This window comes from Mesoplodon mirus (genome assembly GCF_964341445.2).
Source record: "Mesoplodon mirus genome assembly, chromosome: 6".
Lineage (NCBI taxonomy): Eukaryota > Metazoa > Chordata > Mammalia > Artiodactyla > Ziphiidae > Mesoplodon > Mesoplodon mirus.
In genome coordinates, this window is record NC_138982.1 from 57721936 (window position 1) to 57736144 (window position 14209).

The window sequence follows — 14209 nt, forward strand, 5'->3', positions numbered from 1 at the left end:
GCTGTTTGAAAGCCTCTTAAATCTTGGGTCACTCTTATATACTTGTTTATGTTTTGTTTAATAATTATAATAATAATGCATGGTAATTAAATAAAAGTTGGAAAATACAGAAAAGAATAAAGAACAAAATTAAAAGCACCTATAATATATCTCACAGAGAAATTACTGTTCACTTTTCACTGTATCTTACTATTGCTCTTTTTCGTGCTATAGTTCACTCATATGAACAACATGGGAGGAAATGTTGATGCCAGTGTCTGTTTTTTTTTTTTTTTGCGGTACACGGGCCTCTCACTGTTGCGGAGCACAGGCTCCTGACGCACAGGCTCAGCGGCCATGGCTCACGGACCTAGTTGCTCCGCGGCATGTGGGATCCTCCTGGACCGGGGCCCGATCCCGTGTCCCCTGCATTGGACTCTCAACCACTGCGCCACCAGGGAAGCCCGCCAGTGTCTGGTTTTACCTAATTTTCCTCTGCCCTGACAGAGGCCAGTCTTCCCTACACAATCAACCATAGACTAATTCTGTCTTTTTCATTCACAAACACATTCTCACATACACAATGCCGGTTTCTACCTGGATGAGGTCCGATAAGGAAGGAGTGTATTTAATAGTGTTATAATCCGTTCTTACCTTGTCTTTCACGTGTCTTTGTTTATTTCTATCTGTTATCTCACCTAGCTTATCAAAATGTTCTTCTTTTGCTTCCCTTAAGTCAGCCTTCTACATATGCCTATATAAAAAGCTTCTGTTTTTAACTCCTGTGGCTTACGAACAGGTTGTGTCTAAGTCTTACCTAAAAGCTTCATTTAAAGCACACGCACCTTCTTCCCATATTAATTGATCTACAGCCACAAGACTAATCTACAAAGAAACAAATGCCCTTTTGAACTGATGTCTCTCTATCTATCTGTGGTGCCCCTAATTCTTCCTTCTCATCCTTGGTCTATGAATACTTCATTCAGGATGCCAAAGGTGGCATTGAAAACAATAACTGATGAGGGAGACAGAAATATATTCCCTTACACGATGACAAATTTCACTACAGTATGGAAGTAATTACATCTGGTTTTATGAGGTATAATTATTTTGAGATTTAAACTAGCCCTACACTTCTTAGAAAGTTTACCTGTTTTACTTAGGATCTCTTCCACATTTGTCTACTTAGAATGAAACAACGGAAGTAAGCTAACGTGAAAACACTTTCAGGTACTTGTTACTGAGATTAAGTAGAATGTGACACAGCACGTGTGATCGAAGAAGTAACACTTCTGCCATGAAGCAGTAATAGAAAAGAGATGATACAACATCCTGTCCTTGCTAAGCAAAAGATAAGAGAAGGTCTACCCTATCACTCCTAGCAGAAAGACCAACTGCCATGCAACACCCTGACATAAAACTCGGCGTCTCAGTCTTTCACGGCAAACGTCTTTGAACATTACCTTGTAAGTCTGCGTCACTTGACTTCGGACTGCTTCTTGCTCGCCGCTCTGTCTTCTTAACGCCCGGCCCACCGCTGCCTCCTCCCCCGCCTCCGCCGCCACCACCACTGTGGCCCTTCCCATAGCCATTGTACACGGTTGTGCAGTTGCTCTTGTAGATCGAAGAAGGAGGGCTGTTGAGGCGATTCTGGCGGTCAATCTGGCGGTCTTTCAGCTTTTTGTGCGGAGGCTTGCTGTACTGGTCTTCTCGGGTGATATAACTCGACATTCCATAGAGTGGTATAATTTCTAAAATGATGATTATGACAAATGCAAGCTCAGTCTACGTTTCCAATAACAAATTATTATAGGGTCAAATGACCTGACGCCTGAAGGAAGAAGTTTAACATATTACTAAATACAGTGTAAAAGCGATACGCAGATTATACATGTTTAAAATATTCCCATTCATTTCTAACCAATAAAGGAATAGTTAATCGTTAAAAAACTATACTGTATGTTCAGAAATGTTCCAGAAATTATGGGAAATACCGAAGAAGGGTTACTGTCCACCAATATTTTAGTTGAATAGATAACTAAGCTTGATTTGCCTGTCAGTTATTTTTAGTAGTTGCAACATACAAAAAAAGTTAGAATTAACAAATAAAATACCCCCTTAAGTAATGTGTTCTTAGAATCAAGATACTTGAAAGTATGCTTATCCTTACGGACAGAATAGCATTTCTATCAGAAAGTATACAGCAACTAGAATATAAGGAGTTATCTGTGCCATCTAGAAGAGCCAACATTTGAACAAAACCTACTAAAATGAAAAGATGAGAAATTTCCATTAAAAATAATCAAAGCTCACAGAATCAGGGGAAATGTTCAAGGAGATCTTGTAGTGATAAATATAAGCCATCTCTGCAACCCGGTGCCAAGCATAATAATCTACGGTCATAACTAGTATTTTGGGGTAATCAGGAGGTAAGACAAACTGACCAGTAGAATGTCACCTGGCTTCACTATCCATATTTTTACATGGCTCAAAAGAAAATGGGAGGGGGCTTCCCTGGTGGTGCAGTGGTTGAGAGTCCGCCTGCCTGTGCGGGGGACGCGGGTTCGTGCCCCGGTCCGGGAGGGTCCCCCGTGCCGCGGAGCGGCTGGGCCCGTGGGCCATGGCCGCTGGGCTTGCACGTCCGGGGCCTGTGCTCCGCGGCGGGAGGGGCCACGGCAGTGGGAGGCCCGCATACCGCAAAAAAAAAAAAAAAAAAAAAAAAAGAAAAAAAAAGAAAATGGGAACCTGCAAAATAATCTCATGATCTTAGGGAAAACATTTATTTTAAATTTAAATTTTTTAAGCAATTAAAAATTCTATTTAGACATTAATAAAAATGGTAATGTATAACACAGACACTGGGTCCCTACATGTTTATAAGAAAAAAAGGCCCCATGTGCACAGATTGACCACATAAATTACCATCCAAATCTGAGTATTTCTGAGCATGATTAGGGAGCATTTCTAATTATTTCTCTTGACACGAGACCTAAACCAGCACTGTCCTAGGCACACCAGGAATGTATGGTCACCCTATATAACTTAATGACTAATGTTTCAATTGTTCAATGGTAAAGCTCCACTTTTCATTTTCTTTCTGTTCACATAGCTTGAGGAAGACCTTTAAAAAGCAAATCTTTTCAAGATAACCAATCTGCACTACAGAAACACAATCCTATTCAAAAAGTGCATGCCCAAATAAACTATGTCTAAACATACAAAAAGAATGGTAAAAAGGCTTTAAATATCACAATGCATTACACTTGAGACTTAAAATATTCACCATGGGTATTGATAGAATAATATTTTAAAACATCAAGAACTTTTAAACTCACATGGTTTGGGAAATTAAATGTTTAAATTGCTTTTAGGTGTATGCACACTGAGAACTAAGGTAAGACAATATATAAAAGGCTTTTTATTTATAAAGCAAAGGATTTTTGTTTTCTGCTTTCTTTAATTTGGAATCAATGAAGGCACTTTTATTTTACATTATTGCTCTGTGTTATTTTAATGAAATTAAACCAAAATACCCTATTCAATGAAGACAATATAATTTCTCTTTTTGCTTAATTCTAATGATGACTTAAATCATACTGCTGCATAAAATTACAGAGGACACCATTCACAAAACAGTAACTGTGTGGCATCCTACTAAAAGACTGCTAAAATAAGGCAGGTCAGACACTCTTCATCAAGCAATGAGTCAGTAGTCAAGGCTTTTCACACTGTCATTAAGCTCAGACCCAACCAGAAAATTCTGACAAATGCTCAAATACTTAATGTGTACTGTGTCAGAGTACTGAATACTTTTTTAAAAACTATACTTAATTAACTGAATTTTTTCAATTTTTATCAAAATGTTTTCATGGAACATGCCCAGTCTCTGATGTTTTGGAGTGTTATGCTACTAGGCAAAAAGACTTTAGCAATAGGAAGCTATTGATGCCTCCATGCAATTAAAGTATTGATTCGTCTTTTGCTATCATCTCTCCATACCCCATTATAATAGCACCTGTTCCTTTTGAATTATATTAAATTTCTTTCTAACTACTACTACTACAACTACAAAAAATCAAATTCTATCCCTAAGTTACAACAGGATACAGGGTATTTCACTTAAAATACCCATCTCAAATTTTTCTTTTGTTAATAAGAAAATATTCCAATGTGACATAAACGTACAGGGGGAAACATATATATATATATATAAAATTGATGAGAGAAAGTAAGGTGATAACTTCCTCCAAAACTAACAGGCATTTCTCATACAATTTATCTGTAAACCAATGTAATAAGTGTTTGAAACAATCAAACACTTCAATTCATAGTCAGACACAGAAGAAAATCCCTTTGCAAAGTCCTAGAGGTTGAAGTCTAATTTTATCCTCACTTATCTGGTTTCTTAGTATCCATTTTGATAGAGAAGGGCTTTAGACTAAACCAACACCAAGGCCAAAACTAAAAAGAAATAATGTCGGCATCTCTGAGACTCTTTTTCATTTCAAGGTAAATATTTGCCTAACAACCAGTGAAACTGTGGCTGCACTAATGGCTATTCTTAAACTAAAAACAGCGTTCAGGAAGACCACATCAACAATCAGGGGATTCTGAGTCCGCCAAGATTGCAACAGAGCATCCAAGAAACCCAGGGTTTACCAAGACCTCGCAGTCTTCTATCGCTGGAAAAGGGGCACAAAACCCTCTGTAAATTCCCTTCTACTGCTAGACCATATGGATGCTTAAGAAATAATGTGCAGCAGTTCTGTCTTGGGCCACGCTCACATAAAAATATGTTATCAGGACATGGGAACATATGATAGGTTACTGCCTCTTTTCTGAAATAAGAAGTGGCTCTCCCACTACCTGCTCTCTGTGGGGTGGGATGAGGGCAGAATTTGAAAACATATAAAGAAAGAAAGAGTTGCAAGACACAATTCAGGACAAAGAAAGCTAGGAATTTACCATGAGCTTTATACAGCAGATAGAACCTCCTCTACCATGTTTATTACAGAGGAAACAAAGCTGCTCACTGGCTCTCTTAAGCTACTTAAATGTTGTAACCAGTTCCAACAGCTCCCGATGCCAGCAATCTATCTACTCACCTTGTTCGCCGTATATTGTAGGGGGAAGATGATGCTGAGGAAAAAACTGAGGCGGCATATCTCCAGGTCCAGTAACAGGTGGGTAGTAAGCTGTGTGTGAGTTATGAATAAAATGCGGGTGGTGAGTCAGGTAGGGGGGTAGGTGATGGGTTGGAGACATGGCCGAGGGGTAGCTTGGGGGGTAGCACTCAGGAGACTGGGGTGTGACCACCACCCGGCGGACTCCAGTATTGTCTTCAATCACCTAAAGAAAACAGCAGAAAGAATGTAGTATGCATTATTAGTAAATATCCTGTGAATGTATATGGTATTTAATTACTTCCTCCTTAACTTTAATCTTCTCTCCTCCATAGGAAAAAAAAAATTAGTGCATGTTGAATTCTGATTCTCTAATTCAACTAGTTAAATGAATTTTAGCTGGTGGTTTTCCGAAAAGAAGAGACTTTCTGGGCCACGTAAATATGCCTTAGAGGGCTGAGCTTCCACGTCTGCCCCATAACACCCAACCCCATTCCTGCTTTAGCAAGCACAGTTCCATGACACTGGGGCTTTAGGAAACCAAGGTAACATTAACTTCAGAACCCATAATAGTACCTAAAGGCCATTTAATCTGGAACCAAGGTTGTGGATGAAATGAGGGATCCCAACCCTTCAAACACTTGAGCAATCCCAAATCTAGGACACCTTTGCTGCCAAGATGTCCTGACGATGTACCGAGTGTTGTGAAGGAGACATTGTGACCGGGGACCTGCTGTGCGCAGAGTGAGCCAATCAACATTCTATCTATACTTTCTTCAAATGATTTTTAAAAAATTCAACCAAGGAAGGTAACATAAGGCAGTACAAAGCCAGTATTTATTGCCTCTGTGGCCAACTGCATGCTACCTGCTCTAGGAGCAAACAATTTTGTTGAGACACAAGATAAGAAAAAATACAACAGAAACCATAATCCAAAGGTAAAGCTGTGGGGTACAGAGAACAAGAGCATGAAATGGCAGAATCAGAGCAGGCTTCAGGGACCTCAAAAAACTGGTAGGGCTGGGACAGGTGAGAGCATGGCCCCTGCATTAGGGCCCTGCAAAGAAGGGGACAATGACACCACAAGAATAAACTTGGAAGCTGGAACCAGGCTTCCAAAGAGACCAGATGGCCTAATCTAGCTTAAGACAATCAGGTACATACACTGATAGGAAATTTTGTTTAAAAAAAAAAAAACTGAAAATTAAACTTGTGTATTGAAATAGACTTCCCATTACCTCTCAGGAGGCTGATTATAGGCCAAAATAAAATGACTTAATCATGTCTAAAGCATTCTAATAAAAAAAATATACTAAGCTTTGTTTCTTAAAATACTGCTTGAGACAAAATGGCAAGTTTATCAACATTAGTCTGTACTTCAGTGAACAAGATAGGTTTAATTTTAATTAACAGCCATTAATCTTTATGTTAAGAAAAACTGTTTATTAATGAACCTATTAATATAATAGCTTCAGAATTAACTACTATATTAATAGTTTATTAATAAAGCAATAGTAACTCCTTAAAATTAAGATTCTGAGTCATACTCCCTACTAAAGATCAGGATGTAGCTTTTTACATATTCTTTATTAAATGTAACCTCTTCCTGGCCTTGGCAAGTTAATCACATTAGCCTCATTTAGGCTGCTAAGTTACAGGTATATGTGAAATGGTGCTTAAACCATGACACTAGAAATTCTAATGTATACACTAATAATTATCATCAAAGCACTTTCTGTTTTTTTTCTTTACTGAATTATAGTTGATTTGCAATGTTGTGTTAGTTTCTGTTGTACAGCAGTGATTCAGTTATACATATGCGTATATATGTATTTCCATTATAGTTTATGACAGGATATTGAATATAGTTCCCAGTTCTATACAGTAGGACCTTGTTGTTTATCTATTTTATATATAGCATTGCATTGGCCAAAAAGTTCCTTTGGTTTTTAAGTAAAAATAAAAGACATTTTTCATTTTCACCAAGAACTTTATTGAACAATGTATTCACTGTTTTGTTCCACTACCTTCTGCCATTTTTTAGGCAACTTCATAATCCCATCTTCCCAAAACTTTCTATCTTTTTGAGCAAAGAACTTTTCCAGGTGCCTTTTACAGTCTTCCAGGGAACTGAAATTTTTTCCATTAAGAGAATTTTGTAAAGACCGAAATAAATGGAAATCTGAAAGTGCAATGTCTGGTGAATATGGAGGATAAATCAGAACTTCCCAGCCAAGCTGTAACAGTTTTTGCCTGGTAATCAAAGAAACATGCAGTCTTGCATTATCCTGATGGAAGATTCTGCATTTTCTCTTGACTAATTCCAGATGCTTTTCATCAGGTGCTGCTTTCAGTTGGTCTACTTGGGAGCAGTTCTTGTTGGAATTAATCCTTTGGTTCTCTGGAAGGACCTCATAATACAGGACTCCCTTCCAATCCCACCATATATACAACAACCCCTTCTTTGGATGAAGACCGGCCTCTGGTGTGGTTGGTGGTGGCTCATTTCACTTGCCCCACGATCTCTTCCGTTCCACATTATTGTACAGTATCCACTTTTCACTGCCTGTCACAATTTGTTTTAAAAACAGAACATTTTCGTTACGTTTCAGTAGAGAATCCCAAGAGGTAATATGGTCAAGAAGGTTTTTTGCGCTTAATTTATGTGGAACCCAAACATCAAAGCGATTCACATAGCCAAGCTGGTGCAAATGATTTTCAATACTTGATTTGGATATTTTGAGTATGTCAGCTATTTCGTATGTGATATACGTTGATTGTTTTCAATTAATGTCTCGATTTGATCGCTATCAACTTCAATTCGTCTACCCAACAGTGGAACACTGTCCAGCGAGAAATCTCCAGCGTGAAACTTCACAAACCACTTTTGACACGTTCGATCAGTCACAGTACCTTCTCCATACACTGCACAAATTTTTTGCATTTAAGTTGCATCTTTACCTTTCTTGAAATAATAAAGCATAATATGCTGACAATGTTGCTTTTTCTTCCATCTTCAATATTAAAATGGCTACACAAAAATTCATCAATTTTGATTTTTTTTTTAATGCACGCTGATATGACAGCTGTCACAATACAATCTAACATTGTTTTGAATGAAGTTAAAGACAACTAAGTGCTACTCGAGCCAGCTTACAAGGAAACCGGACGAACTTTTTGGTCAACCCAATAGTTTGTATCTGCTAATCCCCAAACCCTAATTTATCCCTCCTCCACCACCCCCTCTTTCCCCTTTGGTAACCACAAGTTTGTTTTCTAAGCCTGAGTCTGCTTCTGTTCTAAGTAAGTTTATTTGTATCCTATTTTAGATTTCACATATAAGTGATATCATGCGATACTTGTCTCTGTCTGGCTTACTTCACTTAGTATGATAATCTCTAGGTTCATGCATGTTGCTGCAAATGGCATTATTTCATTCTTTTTTTTTTTTGGGCTGACTAGTATTCCACTGTGTATATATACCACATCGTCTTTATCCATTCATCTGTCGATGGACATTTAGGTTGATTCCATGTTTTGGCTACTGTATATAGTGCTACTATGAACATTGGGGTCCATGTATCTTTTCGAATTACAGTTTTCTCCAGATATATGCCCCAGCAGTGGGATTGCTGGACCATATGGCAACTCTATTTTTAGTTTCTTAAGGAACCTCCATACTGTTTTCCATAGTGGATGCACCAATTTACATTCCCACCAACCGTGTAGGAGGGTTCCCTTTTCTCCACACCCTCTCCAGCATTTGTTATTTACAGACTTATACAAATATTTTCTCCCCTTTCAGAGGTTGTCTTTTTGTTTTGTTTATAGTTTCCTTTGCTGTGCAAAAGCTTATAAGTTTGATTAGGTCCCATTTGTTTATTTCAAGCATCTTCTATTTTGTCTAACACGCAGAGCATGAATATGGTAGCACATTTTTTATAATTTTAGTATAAATATGGGTTTTTCTTACCATCTGATATAAACATGCATTATTCTATAGTGTCTTCTTTCCCTCGGCCCTGCCACTAGCTATTAAGAAAAAAGTAAGGCATATTCCAGATGTCCCTCTTTCATACAATCTTCTTTCAATCCTGTGCTAGACAATGGAAGGGCACAGAAGCAAAGTATTTGTTTTCTAGAAGCTTACAACCTTCATTATTACAGTCAACGTAAAACTTCCAATGATCAAGCAGGCTATACAGACTCGACTGAGGTAGTACAAGAACAGGGATCTCACTAAATATAAAGAACAACCCTGGGCTTATAAACAGGGGTAGTTACAATGAAGAGAAATTACTTTCATTTCGTCATATAGTTTCTGACTTGTTAAAGTGCTTAAAAAAAAAAAGTTGAGCAAAAAGCACTAACAAAAGTAAGAATTCCAGTCAAGGGGAAAAAAAAAATAGAGATACAGAGCTGAAACATTATCTTTTTACTACTATATTTTATAAGAATAAATATGTCCACTAATTACAAAAATTAATAAATATGAAGTATAAATTACTATTCACCAAAAAATGGATTTCCAGTTAGAGAACTAAGTAGCTTCTTGAAACCATAAACTGCCTGCATATATGAAAACTGTTTGATAGTCCCATATTTAATTATCTTAAATTATTCTGTGTTATTTGTGAAAGAAGTCTATTTACATGTACACGTGTGATGGGATACTTTTGGAAATCTGCTCCTTAGCCAATCAAAGCCTACCTTATGACTAAAAATATTTTTATGAAATGAAATATTCTGAAATAATCAGAAACAAAAATCAAAAAATTTGTACTGAGTGTTTTGTTTATTGTTCTTCCATAACACAAACTGTAGCATATTTAATTATCAAATGCAGTTTTGATCTATGTCTAAGGAAATTATGCCTATGTTCCTCCAAAGAATAAGAAAGTCTGAGGAGCGATAATAACGCACAAAATAATAAGCAACTCAGGAAATGGTGGCAGTAACATTCTTTGAAAAATACGGTTCATAAAGAAATATACTACTGTAGCAGAAGAATTCAGACATCAGAAAGAGTTCAGTCTAAAAATCCTGAGACAATAAAAATGTGCCTTTAGTCTTCATAAACGACCATGGAAAAGACAATTCATTTCCTTTTGGGGTGAATGAAATTGGGACAATGTCCAGAGGCAGACAAATCACCTGTATTCAATTCAACAACTATTTCCTGATACATACTATGAGCTAAGCACTGGATATTCAAAAGTGGGAAAAAAAATAGGTGCTAAACATTAAGATTTGTCTACCCTAAAAATAAAGAGAAAAATTAGATTGAGTCCTAGTGAGTTCTGTTCAGAAATCTGAACAAAGTACTGTTTTTTCAGAAATGAAAACCAAGTATTCTTCATCTAGATTTTTTTCTAACCCTGTGACTCAACGGAACACCCACCTTCTCCAGAGAGCACAGATCCTTGGAAAACATCATTGTGCTAGGTCCTCAAGGTTGCCACCTGTTATGGACTGAATTATGTGTCCTCCTCCCTGCCCCACACCAATTCATATATTTATGTCCTAACCCGCAGTACCTCAGCATGTGACTGTATTTGGAGATAGGGCCTTTAATGAAGTAATTATGGTAAAATGAGGTCATATGGGTGGGTCCTAATCAGACATGACTGATATCCATATAAGAAAAGGAAATTAGGACACAGACAGGCAGAGGGAAGACCATGTGAGGACAGCAAAGGAAGAAGGCCGTCAACGAGAGAGGCCTTAAAAGAAACCAAACTGATAGCCTGAGGAGCTGTGAGGAAATAATTTCTGTTGTTTAAGCCACCCAGTCTATGACACTTTGTTATGGTGGCCTTAGCAAATTAAAACGCCACCTCTCAGAGCCTCCTATCTTAAGTTCTACCATTCTTGTCTGCTTAAAACAAAAACAAAAAACAAAGCAAACAACCCCCCCGCACCACAAAAAACAAAAAAAAAAAACCTCTCTTCAAAAAGTAATGCAGAGGGAAGGGATATGGAAACAGATGTATATGTATAACTGATTCACTTTGTTATAAAGCAGAAACTAACACACCCTTGTGAAGCAATTATACTCCAATAAAGATGTAAAAAAAAACAAACAAAACTACAAATAGAACTACCATATCATCCAGCAATCCCACTACTGGGCATATACCCTGAGAAAACCATAACTCAAAAAGAGTCATGTACCCAAAAAAAAAAAAAAAAAAAGTAATGCATTTATCCTCCTGGACTAAAACCCAGCCACCTTCCTCTAGCTAAGGAGGAAAGCTTGATGGCAAACAGCAGCTAGTTTGAATCTTTATCACGTCCCTTTATTCTACTCAATAAGTATTTACTGAGGAACTTCTATGTGCCTAGTATCTTTTGCTATCCTGTGGCTTATACACATGGATGAGAGGCTAGAAAATGAGGCACAAAAGGTTAAACTGAGAGAATGTATGCCTTCCTTACACCAGTGTTTTTAGAAGTATGACCAAGAGAACGGTTAAAACAAAATGAGATAGCCTGGGGGCAACAGCAAGAGGGAGGGCTAACGGGAGCAGCAGGGAGGGAGAGGAGAAGGCAAGTCACAGCCACTGCCTGTGGCCTGCCCGCTGCTGTCACCTGTCACCTCATGTGACTTCCTTAACTACTGGAGAACTAGATATTAGCATCCCGTCGTACATGAGAAAACCAAGGCACAGCATGGTTAAAATGTACAACTAGTTCAACTGCAGAACCAGATTTTCATTCTGGTCTATACTCCCAAGTTTTCATTATGTAAAGAATCATACAGGAGTTAGGTATGCTGCGAAATAAATATGTAAATAATGAACTGTTAGAAATAGGTTATTAAGAGATGTGAAAGGATTCAAGATACAAACAATATTTATTGAATACCTGCTGCTCTGCTTTAATATCTTCTACCCGAAATAAGGCAACAACATGTTAAGGTCCTGGAACAGTAACTGATACATAATAGATAAACCTTACCTAGCAATTACTACTATTAATATTACCACCTCACTAAATCTTCCCAACAACCCTGGGAGGCAAATACAGTTATCCCCATTTGAGAGAGAAAAGGAATGAAGCTCAGTAAAGTTAAGCTAACACACACAAGGTCAGAGAGCTATGGGGGGAAGTGGCGGGGGAGGAAGATGGGGTGCAATTTTGAGTCCAAGAACTAAAATGGACATCTTAAAAACACTTATGTCTTGATGATCCTTTCTCGTGTTAACAGAGAAGGTAGTTCTTCTCCTTATTGAACTGAAATGCTCCACAGGAATTTTAACAAACTCCTCCTTCTTTTTAGTTTAACAAACTAAAAGCCTTCTTTAGGAACTCCTTTAGAGTTCCTAAAACTCTCCCCTTCTACTTCTTCTGGGCTGCAAACAACAAGAATCAAAAGAGCTTCAATGGTAGGAGGCAAAAGAAAAATTTTAGCAGGCTTCCCCAATGGTCAGTGATGATCCCAGGTGCAGGCAGAACAGACTGCGTGTGGACACACGTGAGCCCGCGTGCGTGCAGGCAGCGTGCAAACCTGGACTGCTTGAGTGAGCCGCTGCACAGAGAAAACTGGGACCTAATGTGTTTGGGAAAGTTGGGCTCAGACTCACTTCCTAACTGTGGCCAACATACTTAAAAGAGGGCTCCCAGGCCATTCTGGCAAGGGAAGAAGTCTCAGCTAAAACTGAGCAGTGAACAAGGAGAAGAAAAGGCTGGGCAACATGAAACAGCCGCATGGACAGAGGGACGGGCAGGCAAACAGTCCCCGCTTCTGCCAGCCAGACTGGTGCTCACCTCTCCACCAGCATCTCTGTCCTGTAACGCAGATTACAGATCTGTGTCTCCCACCAACTCCAAGTCCCTCAAGACACCCAGGCACACAGGAGGCTCTCAATATATGTTAGCTAACCAAAAAATGAATGAAAAAGCAAGCAAAAAAAAAAAATTTTTTTTCTCTCTTAGATTTGATGTCTAGCAAAAGCTATTAACACATTCTTTATCAAATTCAACCCACCGCATAACTCAGGTATATATCTGAGTTTAGACATCATACTCTAAACTTTCAGATAATCTAAACTCAATTAATTCCAGATCTGTTATCCCTGACACTCTTATTTTAAATAAGTATGATTTTACTGTACGAAAGACACAGAAAACTTACACATTTCCTATATAAGTTCTACTTCAAATCCAAATGCAGTTGAGTGATTTTACTTTATTCATCACCAACCAGGAATAAAGAAGCATTATTTCTCGCCTTTCCTTTCTGCACTGACTCCTCACTAGGCATTTTCTAATATAGTAAACAATACAAAAGAGGAAAACCAAGTTTGTTCTTCATAGAGGGTAGAGACTTAAAACATATGGACTGTACTTTCCCCAGACCAACCCCCGTTTTGCTGCTATGGATGGATGAAACTCCTACCACCATCCCCAAATACCTTAGAAGAAAGAGAAAATTAGGATAAAGGAATATTCAAAGGGCAACCAAAGAATTACAGGAGCCAAGTAGTGATTCTATTTTGCAGATGAAGTTAAGTTACTTGACTTAAAAACGTGGCAGAATTCAATGTACTTCTCAAATCTCCTGACTTACTTTTCTGTCTGTTCAAATTGAATAATCACAACTGTGGCTGAAAACATCAAATGTTACTTCTCAATCTCCTTTCTCTTCACATCTGTTACAGCCCAACACGGATGAAATACTATCTGCTCTTTCCAGTGTAACATTATCATGAATGGTCTGAGACAATAAACCCTCTAGGTTTAGGACCAGCTCCTCTTGCTGCACAGCATGGTTATTTTTGTAGCAGAACGGAAAAATAAATTATTGGTGATATTTCTGGGTTTCTAAAAGCCCTTTATACAATATCAAAGGATTATCCTGCAGAGTAGTTGCAGATTGATAATCAACATCCTCTCTGAATCAAGGAAGAAAAAAGTTCCTTGAAAATTCCAGCTACTTTTCTGAAACAGTTCTTGCCAATGACTAAGTAAACAACTAATTTCATATGCTTCACAGGTAACCAAACTTAAGGATTTAAGTAATAAGGTGATTCATGAATGAATAAAAATTCCCCAAACATTTTACCCACACACTCATTTATACCTAGAAACCTTAAATTGTCCTT

At 38.0% G+C, this 14209-nt stretch overlaps 1 protein-coding gene across 3 annotated transcripts in view; it reads right to left on the reverse strand.

Moving 5' to 3' along the window:
* FNDC3B (fibronectin type III domain containing 3B) overlaps positions 1–14209 on the reverse strand; it is a 359867-nt gene that overhangs the window by 141897 nt on the left and 203761 nt on the right. For all 3 annotated transcript variants that reach the window (XM_082624742.1, XM_082624743.1, XM_082624744.1), the window contains exons 5-6: positions 5085–5328; positions 1443–1730 (exon numbers count right to left, since the gene is read on the reverse strand). In XM_082624742.1, coding sequence (XP_082480868.1) covers positions 1443–1730; positions 5085–5328 — 532 coding nt within the window. The remainder of the gene's footprint in view (positions 1–1442; positions 1731–5084; positions 5329–14209) is intronic.